General features: G+C 37.6%; 1 protein-coding gene across 1 annotated transcript; it reads right to left on the bottom strand.

Annotated features, from left to right (window-relative positions):
* Positions 1-460: 460 nt before the first annotated feature.
* LOC110462882 (calcium-binding mitochondrial carrier protein SCaMC-2-like) lies at positions 461-14,993 on the bottom strand. The gene is made up of 10 exons (XM_021517118.1): positions 14,747-14,993; positions 12,783-12,909; positions 11,999-12,086; positions 10,748-10,859; positions 9,997-10,155; positions 6,544-6,696; positions 4,727-4,840; positions 3,947-4,114; positions 3,332-3,476; positions 461-1,684 (listed from the first exon to the last, which is right to left on the bottom strand). Exons 1-10 carry the CDS (start codon positions 14,903-14,905, stop codon positions 1,509-1,511), a joined length of 1,401 nt encoding a protein of 466 aa, XP_021372793.1. The 5' UTR covers positions 14,906-14,993; the 3' UTR covers positions 461-1,508.
* Positions 14,994-16,774: the final 1,781 nt, after the last annotated feature.

The raw sequence follows: 16,774 nt of genomic DNA, 5'->3' as shown, positions 1-16,774 counted from the left end.
TTTCATTGTACATTTTCTTGTAATTTTTTCCTAGAAAAGGAGTACTTCAGAAATTAACATTGAGATGATGATGATTTGAGAAAGCTTTAATACGGCAAAGACTGTAAGAAAAATTTAAGTACGGATAAACGCATTTTTACAAAACCTTATTCAGAATTTGCAAGGTACCAAATTTCAGACAGCATATATTTATATTCTATCATTATCACACCACCCCTACAAATAACTTTTAAAGATGAATTGTACAGCAAGGGAGATGAGATAATCAAGTACTACAGCCCTGAAAGGCTCTTTCATGGCTATGGACATCCACGTCTTATGCTTTTTCTCTTTGATGTCCCTAAATGGTGTATGTTCACAGACTTTAACAGTACACACCTAAAAACTATTTATTAAAAAAAAAAAAAAAAATAGTGTTCAAATTTATTTCTAACTACATGTATTTATAAGATAAATAAATGTTATTTATTTATTTTAAAAAGCCTTTGATATATTTTGTAGATAGTTAAATCTTTAAATATTTAAGCAAAGAAACTATATGCATATACAGTGGACCCCACTTAATATTATGGTATATATAATATTAATAAGAACATAAATTAACTATACTATCAGGCCAACATTTTAATTAACATTGTTGACTTTTTCATCATGGCAACTATTACAGTGAGCTAAAATAAACATGTCAGCAGATATATTAGATAAATTGCTCTATAAATGTATATTATATCACCATTAAGTTGTACAGAACTAAATCATGGCACTCCATTTGGCTGGTCATCTGTGCCTAATGTGCTCATAATTAGGATGTATACTACCTGTAACAGTAATGCGGTTGCATTTGTGGAGGATTGTTTTTACATCTTCCTCAGACTCATAGGGACTTTTATACCTTGTCATCACACATCAACACCCCTCTAAATTACCATACACCTAGGCATTTCACTGAGTAAACAATTTCACAGTATGTAGTATTTTCAGAACGAGGAAATTTTCAGTGAGGATATTGTTGGTGTGAGGATTTTTTCAGGCTGACAATATTTTTCTCAAAAATGTTACCATTATCACAGAGAAGATATTCAATTTCACTAGTTTTACACTATTTGTCAAAAATCAGTCAGAACATTTAACTTTCACATCAGTGACTACCTAACAGTCCACGGATGAAAACATTCTACAAAGGAGACCATCCTGGTTTACAATACTTTAGTGTTGGTCATGGAAAGTGGAATAGGAGATTCCTCAAAATAGAGACAATCTTCTGTTCCAAATTTATACAGTTGAACTTCATTTAGTCACAATTCTTAAGTTTAAGAAAAAAGCCTGTAGCAAATCTGAAATTGGAATTGAATATCACCCAGTTCTGAATCTTTGAGTCAGAAAACCCAATTCCTGGATATTTTCGAGTCCATAACTAGATTGATGTAGAATGGCGGATATTTCTCAAGTTGAGCCGGAATCTCTGGTCATATCACAGAAGCAGTTCTCCATTGTCCGTGGCGACAATCTTACCCTGACTTTACTCCGAGAGCATCACGCGAGTGCTCATACACCACGTAACTTATACTGACAGCAGGTATCACTTTCATAAAGTTGGGCGCCAAGCCACGATAAAGTCCAAAGAATCCGTCCTGTTTTACGATCTTCGTGAACATAGTTCTTAAGGTGTCTTGTCCTTTGGCTCCTAAAATATGGAACAAATACAGAAATAACTAATCAGTTACCAGAAGGAACTTTTTAACGGTTGATCAATACACATGTATTCTTACACGCCTGTGGGTATGGATTACATCTATCTACGTATGACAATTAGACAGTAGTTTTGTTAGAGATAGGAATCTATCTCCCAAACCTGTGGCAGCAGGGAAGAGATATAGTCATTTTGGCATGCAGCAAGATTATAAAATTCTTTTATGCCAAGGAGTGCAGGATAGGAAATTCCATCGAAGGATTTTAACAAGAGGCCCAGAGGGCCTGTATCGCTCACCTGAATATTTAGTAAACATAGTAAATTATTCTCATTACTGTAAATATTATACTGTACTACAAATATTTCACTGGCAAACTTTGTCAGCTCCATCTGTTAAAACTATCGGCCAAATATTATTATATGATTCTATGCTTTTTGGTTCTTCTTCAGAAGTTGTTTGACATATTTTCCCCTGTGACCTTGTAAGTAGGTCAAGGTCATTTTCCTTCTCAAACTTTGTTGGATCTATCCCAAGAAGCTACCAGCCAAATCTTATGAATCCATTCCTTTTGGTTCTTCATAAAGTCGTTTGAAATGTTGTTGACCTCTGTGACTTTTAACGTAGGTTGTGGTCATTTTCATTTGCAAACTTTGGTGAGCCACGAGCCAACTATTTCGATAATTCATAAGAAGTTGTTTGATGTTTTTGACATATTTGATTCCTGTGACCCTGCAAGTGGGTCAAGGTCATTTTCATTCCCAAACGTTGTCTGGCTCTATCCGTAGAAAGCAACCAGGCAAATATTAAGATTCTATACCTTTCAGTTCTTCAGAGGAATTTGTTTGAAACGTTTGACATATTTAACAGCTGTGACCTTTAAAGTAGGTCAAGGTCAATTTCATTCTCAAACTTTGTTTGGCTCTATCCTAGGAAGCAACAAGCTAAATATGAAGGTTCTATAACTTTCCGTTCTTCAGAAGAAGTCGTTTGAAGTGTTGGACACATTTGACCCCCATGACCTTGAAAGTAGGTCAAGGTCATTTTCTTTCTCAAACTTTGTTGGGCTCCTACCAACGAAGCTTTCATCCAAATATCATGACTCTAGGCCTGTCCGTTTTTCAGAAGAAGTTGTTTAAAGGAAAAGTTGACGGACGCCGCACCATGACATAAGCTCACTTGCGCTTCGGGCAGGTGAGCTAAAAATTGAGGGCCTACTCATTGATGTGAAAAAATAAGTTTAACGCAATATTTTCAGGTATAAATCCAGGTAGACCTGCAAATGTTTATGATTACTTGTTCATAAACGAAAAACTCTGGTCCAATCGATCATGATAAATGAAAGTGGCCTGGGTAAAAGCCGAGGCTTGCTATCAAGGGTTTTTCCCTACTATGAAAATCGTAAGATTTGCTGTTTGCTACTTTATCACACGGGGGATCCAATTCCATTAAAAATAGATTTTTTGTAAATTAGATGTTTTCAAAGTTTCATCCTGTAGTCCAGTTTTAAGTGATGTGAGGAATCTAAACAAAGCTTAGTTCACTAAGCAATCAAGTGGTATCTTTTAATGGAGACTATTTACCATGTTGGATGTGACTAGGGATACACACAGAGGAGTTAATAATGGTACGGAATCACTGACCTTGAGCCTGTAGTTTGGTGCGGATGAGTGCGAGGGGATAACTAGACAGTTGACCACATGTAGAACTTATTGTCCCACAGCCGAGCAGAGCAAGGATGCCAGGGTCCTGACCATTTGTTTTCTGTCTATACGTCTTCTTTAAGGTCTGAAATATATTTTCAATAAACAAATCATATTTAATAACAACCTCAACTTCACTTTTATCATAAATTACATTAAATCCTGTACATAACAATTTCAATAGTACTTGGTAGTAGTGTCTTGGTGGCCCTTTATGTTATAAATGGTACATGGTGTATTAGATATAAAAGGTATTCTTGGTACCTATCATTTATCAGAGATTAAAATGAGCTTATGAGCAAAACTGATGAAAGTATGTTTTTTTTTCAAAAAATTTTTTTTTGAAAAACTACTTGCATTACACTAAATTTTTAGAAAAACCTGAAAATTTTCATTTCTACTTTGCATACAGTCAGTGATATCTGGTAAAAGTCTTTTGGTTTCCTTGTATAATTTGTTCATGGTACCTGATACATATAACACGTGAATATTAAACAAGGTTTTGCATGGTATGTATGATGAACATGTATGAAGTACTGGTGGAGGGAAACTAACCTCATATACAGCTAAATCTATACCAGCGTACGGTATAATTCCTATAATGTTTGGTACATAGCCCCGGTAAAACATTCTTATTCCTTCATTCTTGTACACTTTCATAGCACAGTCAAAAATACCATTGAACTGCCCAGTCTTCCGCAGTGCTAGTCGTGTCTTCAACACCTGAAAAAGCATGGCATAACAGAATGTACAATCATGATTTTCCCAAGGGTCATAGATGTGTGTTTAGGATTAGGTAGTCAAATCTTTCACCCCCCTGCGGGGTGTGATAGGGGAATCTTTCCCGGAGTGTTGAGATTTCCCCATCTCATCAACAAGTAGTGAAAGATTCTTTTTCTGTAATACCCTGTTCATATCATATACACAATTCAACTTTGACCTTACAAGCTCAATGCATTGTTGATGTGACGCTAATGCATTGCTGTTGTGACATCATTGTATTGTTAATGTGACAATTACACAACTTACCAACATTGGGTAGATAGTTGTGTGTGTAGGGTAGAGATATCTCCACAATTACACAACTTTCCTCCATTGGGTAGATAGTTTTGTGTGTGTAGGGTAGAGATATCTCACAAATTACACAACTTACCTCCATTGAGTAGATAGTTTTGTGTGTGTAGGGTAGAGATATCTCCACAATTACACAACTTACCTCCATTGGGTAGATAGTTTTGTGTGTAGGGTAGAGATATCTCCACAATTACCCAACTTTCCTCCATTGGGTAGATAGTTTTGTGTGTGTAGAGATATCTCCACAATTACACAACTTACCTCCATTGGGTAGATAGCTGTCTGTGATATACACCCAGCTAAGGAGCCTGAACACAGACGTTCCAGGATATGCAGCTCTTTTGCTGGATCCTCTCCCCTGAACCAGGTCTTTATCTAAACAAAGAGGAGTCGTACATAAAATTAGGCTATACATTACCAGAACAAAAGATTATAAGTTTCTTCTCTGGGTTTTAAGTCTCAGAGTGTTCTCAAAGCGAAAGTGAAAACTAGAAATTATTTTTTAAAAACATACACTTCTGCTTTGATTGGAGTAGATTCAAATGCAAGATCTAGCCAAAGAAATACAACATCACCAAACTGAGTGAGAACACTGAAAATTCAGTGACCTACATTTGAAATATCTGTTGGGTACTTCTCAAGATGTACCAACATAATCACCAGGTATGAAATCCCATGTCTTTTGGACTTATAATACAATAGTAACAGAAATAAAGACCAAGTCAAACCAGATGTTGATTGGGCTGACAAACCAATAGAAAAATAAACACTTAATTCATCCTCAACTATTAATTGGGACATTAAAATTAAAAGTAAAAGATACTTTAGACAGTTTTCAGGAAGTCCTGGTACCTCTTCAAATATATCTGATATCAATACAGTGTGTAAACTGAGGCATTTGAAGTAGGTCATAGACATTAATTTATGTTTCCTGTTTTGACAACAAAACTGTTTTTGATTGAGAAAAATTAATTAAGTCAGGACATGGGAAACAGTCGGTACATGGGAAACAGTCAGGACATGGGAAACAGTCGGTACATGTGAAACAGTCAGGACATGGGAAACAGTCAGGACATGGGAAACAGTCGGTACATGGGAAACAGTCGGTACATGTGAAACAGTCAGGACATGGGAAACAGCTGTTTTGTTTGGCCTTTCATTTAAAACCTTGCTGCCTGTGTACTGAGGGATTGATTAGTACTCGTTAGTTCTATGGAGATATTTACATATAGAGAATACATTAATATCAATACAACAAATTTACTGTCCTTGTCGTAAAATATTTTGTCTTAAAACAAATCATGAATCAGGAGGTTTTTTTCCTCGAAATTTCACAAGGCTCTGCTCTGTGATGGAACCCAAGGTGTATGGTTTTGTACAATTTCTTCACTAACATTCACCAGTTTGGAAATATGTATACGACTCGTAGCCTGACAAAGGGACCAGCCGGATTTTGAACTGTTGTAACACGTTTGAGAATTAACTGTAAATACTTTGATAAATTTGTACAATTTCATCTATCAGTACTTACAGTGACCTAACAAACATACGTCCTTATAAAATGACCTTAGCTGTTGATAGGACATTAAAGAAAATAAATCCGAACCTATAAACAAACATTTGGCAAAGTTCCAGAGAAACCTTTCTGGACGTAACAAGCATAATTATGTCCTTAAATGACCTTAGCTGTTGATAGAACATAAAAAAAATAAGTCCAAACCTAACATTTGGCTAAGTTTCAGAGAAACCTTTCTGGATGTCACAAGCATAATTATGTCCTTAAATGACCTTAGCTGTTGATAGAACATAAAAAAAATAAGTCCAAACCTATCATTTGGCTAAGTTCCAGAGAAACCTTTCCAAAACATCAATTTCTACACAAGCCAAGTATTCAAGACTAAACTTATCTTAAATAATTATCTACAATGAAAATAAAATGTAAACTGTCACGTTTGTAATTATTTCTACCAATTCTTAAAAACTTGGAGCCTATTACTGATTCCCCAAAACACCAAGAAGAAGCTCTGTAACTCCTGTACTGGTTTTTATCTCAAACATTGCATCTCCAGACCACTGACCTGCTCATATGCCATAAACTTGATGGCCGTTTCCGGGGCAATCTTGATCACGTTGATGCCATTACCTCGCCACAGAGATTTTACACCTCCCTCATTCAGCATGAACTTGAAGCCGTTTACTACTCCGTAGTTGTTTTTACTAGTGGCATGCACCTGGGACCAAAAATGTACAAAAATAGAAGTCAGTCTTGTGCAATGTACAATATTTACATTCTGTATTTAGGAGATTCATTTCAAATGAGATACTACCAAAATTTCAGGTTTTCTCAGCACACAACTATATCATAGAAGCATACTGTAAAATCATGATCCATCTACATGATTAGATGAAACAAGAGGCCCAGAGGGCCAGTATCGTGCACCTGAATATGTTTAAAATAATTGGTATGAAGTAAAGATATAGCAATCCATGGTAGGTGTTGTAAGTACATATGAAATTTCAGAAAGATCCATCCAGTACTTGAGGTACAGCGAGAACAAACTTCAAACAGAGCCCCACCCCTATGCCCCTAGCGTGGGTCGTACCCACCATTTATACAAACTTGGATGCTCCAACCGAAATAAGGATAAAATCTCTTAATCCCGATGGTCGAAGAAGGATTTTAAAGGTTTTACCTCTATTTCTCCAATTGGGCACCGCCCTTCTGCCCACTGGGACACCACACCCACTGCTTCTACAAAATTGAGTCCCCCTGGCCCAAGGATGCTCCAGACTAAATGAGGATAAAATCCCCTTAATCCCTATGGTAGAAGAAGGATTTTAAAGGTTTACCTATATTTCCCCTATTGGGCCCCATCCTTCTGTCCCCTTGGCCCAAGGGTGCTCCATACTAATTTAGGATAAAATCCCTATGGTAGAAGAAGGATTATCAAGGTTTTTACCTCTATTTCCTCTATTGGGCCCACCCCTCAGGTCCCAGGGAGGCAACACCCACCGTTTATACAAAATTGGTACCTTTTACCCAAGGATGCTCCACACCAAATCCTTTCATTCCTACAGAAGAAGCAGGATTTTAAAGAACAATTTGCTATGTTTCCCCTATTGGGCCCTGCCCATCAGGCCCCTGGGGGGGCCCAGACCCACGGTTTATACAAAATTGGTTCCCCTTCACCCAAGGATGCTTCAGACCAAATGCCTTTTTCCTACAGAAGAAGAAGGATTTTAAAGAATTTGCTATGTTTTCCCTATTGGGCCCCGCCCCTCAGACACCTGGGGGGCCAGACCCACGGTTTATACAAACTGGGGGGCCAGACCCACGGTTTATACATTCAAACGGGCAGTATGTACCTGTAACAGGACATTGAGTCTTGTCTTGTAGTACAGACAGGCGGTACATACCTGTAACAGGACTTTGAGTCTGTCCAGTGATACAGACGGGCGGTACATACCTGTAACAGGACTTTGATTCTGTCCAGTGGTACAGACGGGCGGTACATCCCTGTAACAGGACTTTGAGTCTGTCCAGTGGGACAGACAGGCGGTACATACCTGTAACAGGATTTTGAGTCTGTCCAGTGGTACAGACGGGCAGTACATACCTGTAACAGGACATTGAGTCTTCCAGTGGTACAGGCAGGCGGTACATACCTGTCACAGGACTTTTGAGTCTGTCCAGCGGTACAGACGGGCAGTACATACATGTAACAGGACATTTGAGTCTGTCTAGTGGTACAGACGGGCGGTACGTACCTGTTACAGGACATTGAGTCTGTCCAGTGGTACAGACAGGCGGTACATACCTGTAACAGCATTTTGAGTCTTTCCAGTGGTACAGCCGGGCGGTACATACCTGTAACAGGACTTTGAGTCTGTCCAGCGGTACAGACGGGCGGTACATACATGTAACAGGACATTTGAGTCTGTCTAGTGGTACAGACGGGCGGTACGTACCTGATACAGGACATTGAGTCTGTCCAGTGGTACAGAAGGGCGGTACATACCTGTAACAGGACTTTGAATGTTTTCCCTATTGGGCCCCGCCCCTCAGACACCTGGGGGGCCAGACCCACGGGTTATACAAACTGGGGGGCCAGACCCACGGTTTATACATTCAATCGGGCAGTATGTACCTGTAACAGGACATTGAGTCTTGTCTTGTTGTACAGACAGGCGGTACATACCTGTAACAGCATTTTTAGTCTGTCCAGTGGTACAGACGGGCGGTACATACCTGCAACAGGACTTTGAGTCTGTCCAGTGGTACAGACGGGCAGTACATACCTGTAACAGGACATTTAGTCTGTCCAGTGGTACAGGCAGGCGGTACATACCTGTAACAAGACTTTTGAGTCTGTCTAGTGGTACAGACGGGCGGTACGTACCTGTAACAGGACTTTGAGTCTGTCCAGGGGTACAGACGGGCGGTACATACCTGGAACAGGACTTTGAGTCTGTCCAGTGGTACAGACGGGTGAGTCTGTCTAGTGGTACAGACGGGCGGTACGTACCTGATACAGGACATTGAGTCTGTCCAGTGGTACAGACAGGCGGGACATACCTGTAACAGGACTTTAAGTCTGTGGTGTGGTACAGACGGGCGGTACATACCTGTAACCGGAATTTTGAGTCTGTCTAGTGGTACAGACGGGCGGTACGTTCCTGTAACAGGACATTGAGTCTGTCCAGTGTTACAGGCAGCAGTACATACCTGTAACAGGACATTGAGTCTGTCAAGTGGAACAGACGGGCGGTACATACCTGTAACAGGACATTTGAGTCGGTCTAGTGGTACAGACGGGCGGTACGTACCTGTAACAGGACTTTGAGTCTGTCCAGGGGTACAGACGGGCGGTACATACCTGGAACAGGACATTGAGTCTGTCCAGTGGTACAGACAGGCGGTACATACCTGTAACAGGACTTTAAGTCTGTGTTGTAGTACAGACGGGCGGTACATACCTGTAACAGGACTTTGAGTCTGTCCAGTGGTACAGACGGGCGGTACATACCTGTGACAGGACTTTGAGTCTGTCCAGTGGTACAGACAGGCGGTACCTACCTGTAACAGCATTTTGAGTCTGTCCAGTGGTACAGACGGGCGGTACATACCTGTAACAGGACTTTTGCGTCTATCCAGCGGTACAGACGGGCGGTACATACCTGTAACAGGACATTGGAGGCTGTCCAGTGGTACAGACGGGCTGTATATACCTGTAACAGGACTTTTGAGTCTGTCCAGTAGTACAGACAGGTAGTACATACCTGTAACAGGACTTTAAGTCTGTCCAGTGGTACAGACGGGCGGTACATACCTGTAACAGGACTTTGAGTCTGTCCAGTGGTCCAGACGGGCGGTACATACCTGTAACAGGACTTTGAGGCTGTCCAGTGGTACAGACGGGCGGTACATACCTGTAACAGGACTTTTGAGTCTGTCCAGCGGTACAGAAGGGCAGTACATACCTGTAACAGCACTTTGAGTCTGTCCAGTGGTACAGACAGGCGGTACATACCTGTAACAGGACTTTGAGTCTGTCCAGTGGGGCTGTACATGTTCTCGACACTGCTCCTGCTGCTCCACCAGCTACTAGGTGGCGCCACCACATCCCTGTCTTCATTTCCTTTTCTGTGAAGTCATCAGGGACTATAGTGTTCTCACCAATATCTATGATCTGTAAAACCACAAATATCCCGTCACGTCGATTTGCTACATGTTATCCATACAGTTTTAACATAGTCGTATTGTGTAGAGTTATGTCTGAAAACTTACCTGGGCTGGACATGTGGTGCACGAAGTGGAAAGCACTTCACATTCGACTTTTACAAGTATTTTGGTCATAATACTGTAATAAACACTATTATTAATTTCTGATGTTAATATTAACCTGTTCCTTAATAATTTATATTAATTTTGAATTGAAAGCATTTACTCATGTTAGAAATCTCACTATGGACATGGTCACATTTGTACCATTACAACTGTATCAATACCATCATCACTTTGTATGCTATGCTACATGATCTGAACTATTAATTTAACAGTGTGTGCCAAACTTTTGAAATTATTCATTCATCCATTCAGTCTCTTGTATTATATTTATTTATTTGTATGTGTCTTTGTTTATTTTTTCAATTCCTCAAATCCAGGTCAAGATCAAACCAGGTATACTAACACATTTACACCAATCTTCATACCCTCACAATACACTTTAACATATGGCACAGCAGCAGCTCGACCAGTACAGCGTGTGGAGGGTTACTTACAGAGGCATGTCTCCAGTAATGTAACATGTCGTGGATATTCTGTGCTGGCGACAACAGGAGGAAGTTCCTCCATTCATTGAAATCTATCTTAAGTGTACCATCCTTATCCATTCTGAGGGGAAAAAGAGAGAGAAAAATAAAGTTTTATTGATGATTAGTTTCACACTGATCGTCATGGTATCCTTGACAATATTAAGCTGATTTCTGCCAAAAAGAATTTTGAATCTTGGGAGATTTTTTTTTATCTTAATTGGACTCAAGATTTTCTTTTTAAACGTTTTGAAGTTTCTACAACTATCCTCTTCGCTTTTAACCAAAATGCTGAAGATCAGTTTGCTTATGATACTTGATTAAACTCACATGAAAAAAATATACTTTAAATAAGATAAAAGATACCAATGACAATGGAACATGTAGAATTTATTTTTCATAATTTACTGATTCCTTTCCTCAGTTCCCTTCAAGCTACATGGATTGAACTTTTCCCAGTAAACTATTATGTAATTACCTACAAGACTGTGACACAAATTATAAGTTCCACAGGGAACTACTGTGGTAGTGTATTTTGAGCAGAACATGTGTTTGAGTTGATGAAAATTTAAACATTTTATTTCAAATACATGTATGTTAAGTTCTTTTCCATCAAATGTATACCATATATTCCTTCTTCTGCAAACATTTGTTCTGCGAGACTAGATGGTCTCCTCAAGAAGCCAAAATCATAGTGAAAGGATTTAGCCAATCCTTCCTCCCCCTTGTATTCATCTCTAGAACATCCCTCAGCTTCCATCAAGCTTTGTTCCATTATATAATGACAGAACATCATGTCATTTTAATATAACTTCCCATTCTTATTGGAAATGTATAAACACATACTTGATGAATGATGTTCTTTATATGGGCTAGCAATTCAATAGGTTCGCCTATAGATACCAATCTGATATCACAATAGTTTGATAAAGATTTATAGAGCTAGCTCAGTCAATATCAACATTTGTTTGGGAGCTTTAATTGTTTTTATTTCAAGCCATGTAGAAACAATCAATAATCTTTTTGAGGTTACCTTCAATGATTTAAGATTTAGAAATATTCTAACTGATAATTAAGATTTAGAAATATTCTAACTGATGTTAACATTTGGTAGACCTACAGGACACGTATTACAAATCAATTGTATGATGTACTTTAATTATTCAATTCCTAAAGTCACACAGTATTTCTATAACAACACATGTACAGGAAGTCAACCACCTGCTGAGTAATTTCTCCGCCTCATCTCTGTCTATATTCAGACCCAGTTTACGGAAAGACTCTTGGATCTCGCTCGCATCGATTGTACCTGTTAACAAGCAGATTTGTACATCATATGTGCAATTTATTTAAACACTTTTTTTTGTTTGAAATTGACTTCAACAAGTTCATCAGTTTTTATTTGTTTCCCCCAAAGATAAGATAGTTAAACAGACAATAGTCAATAAAAACGGCACCATCCCGATTATGGTACACATTATTTTTTCAACTTCATGTACAGATATAATAAAAGATTTGGGAAAATGTATACATAATTATGCCATAGGGAATGATGCCCCAAAACCTGTGCCAACGACGCCATGGGTAAAAAGTCTGGTGGAGAAATGGATGTTGGATTGCTCTTTCAATGAAAGAATTATAATGTATATGGCCGTTTGATCAAAGGCCTTCTGGATCTGGAAAGACAGATGACGGTTGGAGGGGTTGATGGTGGATCAGAGTTGGAGTAGTTAACTGATTTGTTTGTTTTTTTGCTGTATATCCTATTAGCAGCTATCACCTGGGAATACATTTCTATGATTCTACTTGATTTACTCCAAATCTTTACGACTTTTCAATAGTATTCACACATGTTTTGTGATGTTCTGTTAGAAAAACCGACGTTCTATTATACTTCAAGTAGTTTGTGAGTATTTAGAGACGTTCGTGAGTATTTAGAGACGTTCCTGAGTATTAAGAGATTATGATGAGAGTAAGAGAAATCAGCAGAGTTTACAACACTTACCATCTTGATTAGTATCAATTTTCTTAAAATACAGTCGCAGCTGTTGGTCATGTACTGTGACATATTTAAGAAACTCAGCAAAGTCAATTTGACCATCTTTGTTAGCATCGTGCTTCTTTAAGAATTCCTGAAAATATCAAGTAACGATTTAATATAATAATTCATTATGATATAATAGTCAATTAAAAGTAATGATATTCCGAGTTCAGTTATTGCAATTTCCCAGTTACTTTATTGTTGACAAAATTGTAATGCCAGTTTGATATGGAGAGAGTTCAGCTTTGAGTTATCTATCTGATTCTTCCAACGATGTTGTTACCAAGATTCACCAATTACGTCTACACAAATGCTGTTTATATCAATGTCTGACCAGTCAATAATGATAACTAGTACATCACTGCAGGTCTTCAACCAGACTGTATATAATGTTAATAGATATCGTTAATATCTGATACAGGGCAAGGTCGGGTATTACTGAACCGGAGGCAGTTAATGAACACAATTTATACATCACATTTATTCCTATATTGTTGGTGTTTGATGTGCATGTCAACACATCAACATTCCTGACCGCGGAAAATATTGTCCACTTGCATTGCATTGTGTGTAGAAAAAAATGCCCACTGCACGAGTTGGAAGTTGTTGTCCAACATGCGTTTACTTCTGGCTAATTTATCATATTTGCACATATACATGTACAGGAAGTAACTGCCAAGTCAATGAGCGTCCATTTAAAAGGAAACATATCACAACTTATGACAATGAATGTGTATAGTTATGGAATAAGAAAACACGAAAAGAACAATCATAAATTGCCAGTTCTCTATATTTACTGTAATTATAAGCATTACATTTATTTACCATTGATGACATTTAGAAATTAGAGGTGTTCTACAGTTATTGAACACATCACTGTTGACTTATTTTGTAACAATAAAAACAACCAGACTTGCTCAAGCACCACGCATCATCATAGCGATTTGCAAAACCAGGGGCGTGCCTTTACAGTCTGAACAATTTTGGCCATACCAATAATACTCAGTTTTTAACACATTTATGATGGATTCTCTTTTATCATTAAATTAAGGAATTAAAGATTATTATCAACATCAACTAAATTAAACTACACTTGGGAAAAGGTAGTACATGACCACTGTTGGTACAGCCCTCGGAGTGTCTGAAATGGTCATTTAAGATCTGTTAGATTCAATTTATAGACATTTGCATTGATGGATATTTAATAAGAAATAAAAGAAGTGTTCAGTAATATCCTCGATGGTGTTCATATTAATTGCCGACTGGTTCAGTATCTACATCCCTTCAATTCAAACCCGATATTGGTAGAAATAACGCCTTATAGTTGAGATATGTTTACAAAACACACTTATTTCTGTTGTTAATAGTATAGGATTTCCCCCCCCCCCCCCAACGAGTGTCCAGTAGGCCTAATACCCGACCCTGCTCTATATGAACCTAGAGGCTTTCATCATCTGAAGTCTATAAGTTCAACATTTGCCAACAGGAGTGTTCTGGACCATACACTGGTAGCACTAGCTCTGGGTATGATGCAAATAAATATAATGTTACTTGTTGAATATGGCCTACATTTCATCTTAACATTCACAGAAACGCAGGTTGTATGATTTTGAGTGAATCAGATTAATACATATTACGGGTATACGTTTTATTATTCCATCGCGTTATTTGATTGAAACATTTTTAATAACATCTATATACCTCTGCTACTATACCTCTATACATCTGGTTCATTCAACCCTGACCGGCAGACTATTGAGTTGTGTATATTTTAACTTACGTCTTTTCACTCTACGATCACATTGATACCATTTCTCATGTGTTAGTATACATTATATCTAATATTATAATGTTTAAAACATGACACGGTGTTCCTTTCTGACTGCTGATGCAAGAAATCGGTTCTTTGCAGCTGATATTGATGTTACCTGTGCCTGACCAAGAGGAACATTCATTTCCGTAAGAGAACTCGTCAAATCAGCAATATCAATGCGTCCATCACTGTTCACATCGAGTTTGTTGAAAAGTTCTTGATATTTTTTACTTTCCTCGGCACTCAGCACGAATTCGCCTTTTGCCCCAGTCATATTGTTTTCAAAGGTAGTACCACTTCGGACCTAGCACATGTTTATTTTCCTCTGCCTCCAAATTTTATGCTGTCACACGTTCTGATTGGGCAGGAAGAGGTAAGGGGAATAACTATGATTTTATCGATAAGGTATCATGTCACTAAATATGCAATGACAGTCTCACATGGAAATATTATAGAATGATTTTTTCAGTTTCATGTGTTTTATAAGTCCATCATTAAGATATTCGTATTTATTTGCAGTTAAGGTTAGTATCTGATTAAACACGTGCTCTTGTTAGAAGAGTTTAGTCAATATAATGACAAAAACTGCAAAGTGTATTGCAATGGAGGGGAGATAACTCATATGAACTATTTCGATTATCAGAGACAGATATAATATACTACTAATACTATATGTAGTTATATGTCTCTGGTTATATTAATTCACACGATTCCACTTCAACTATATTAAAAAAACTTTACTTAGTAATGAAGTGCTCGCTTATCAGTTATAAGGCAGGGGTGTCCAAACATGGCAGGAGATGCATATTTAATTAATATGAGTCTGAGCACGGTGTGGAATATACCTTTTGTGTAACCATAGACACTGTAAGTGATTTTGGGATATATACCATGACTTCTCAGAGAACTTCGTTGAGTGTTTCTTTAAATTACTTTGGAGGTAATCTTATCAAAATAGCATACAAAATACCTGGCATACAAAAATAGTGCAAGGACATGTATGTTTTATGCATCAATCCATGTACCGAGATAAACACATTAAAAGCACTTGAACCAATTATGATATATATATATATATATATATATGAGTGCTTAAAAAGCAAATGGAGTAAAATATAGTACTAATCGGATGGGGTCTAATATAAGTAATTAAGATGTAAGAAATCAACATCACCGAGCAAAACATAAAAAGACTAAAGGAAACAACGACTAAAAGGTTCTATCAGATTATGTTGAAAAAAAAGATTCTCATAGATTATATATATGGGAAAAATTCGACCAGTAATTAAAGATATTCAAAATATTTCCAAATATATATGGTTCAGGGTGAGACATTTTATCACAAAGAATGAGAACAAAACGATTATGTTACATTTGACGGATTTTATTCAATTTAGGGGTTGTTCTTGAACGTTTTTGTTGAGTTTGGAAGCATTTTAATTCTTGCTGAAGAAATTACAGACCCAATGATAACAGGATAAAAGACTTGAAACTTACTTTCTGACTTTGTGTAATATAAAAAATTACAAATACCCGCGTTGTTTAGGTGATTTTCTACATGTTGTATAGAATTTGTGTGTTTAGATCAAGGACGTTTATTAAGGTTTTATGTTTTTGGTGTCAGATTTCTCTCATACACTTTCATTGCAGTCTTTACAAAACTTTGAGATGTTATTTGCCATTCCATGTTCTGAGATGTTATTTAACGTTTGTTTGATTTATTGTACAACTTCATTCATTAAAACAAAACAAAAACAGCAGTTCGCCTAAACCTCCTCTTAAAAGAATGTTGGTTTACTCCTGGACAACCCATAGCAATATAGGTATCATGAGTGAAACCGCAAGAATAGAATACAAACGAACACAGCATCATGATCGGCACGCTGAATAAGGGTACAATCTTAAATGAAGTTCAACAAGAAGTTATATAATTGAACACCATAATTAAACTTCCAGTTAGTGAAATGACACCCAGCGACATCAACTTTATCATTATAATAAACGCATTAAGGCCGATGTCTTAATTAAGCAGTTCACCGTCGTCATAATAACAACGTATCACTTTCTGTTGAGAATTGCCTCGCGAAACCATTAAAATCATAGTTAATTTCTCTAGTAACATATTTTTACATACTGTGAATAG

This window comes from Mizuhopecten yessoensis, unplaced genomic scaffold (genome assembly GCF_002113885.1).
Source record: "Mizuhopecten yessoensis strain PY_sf001 unplaced genomic scaffold, ASM211388v2 scaffold10841, whole genome shotgun sequence".
Classification (NCBI taxonomy): Eukaryota; Metazoa; Mollusca; class Bivalvia; order Pectinida; family Pectinidae; genus Mizuhopecten; species Mizuhopecten yessoensis.
Note: the sequence above shows the minus strand (reverse complement) of the source record. Positions and strands in the feature narration are given on the sequence as shown.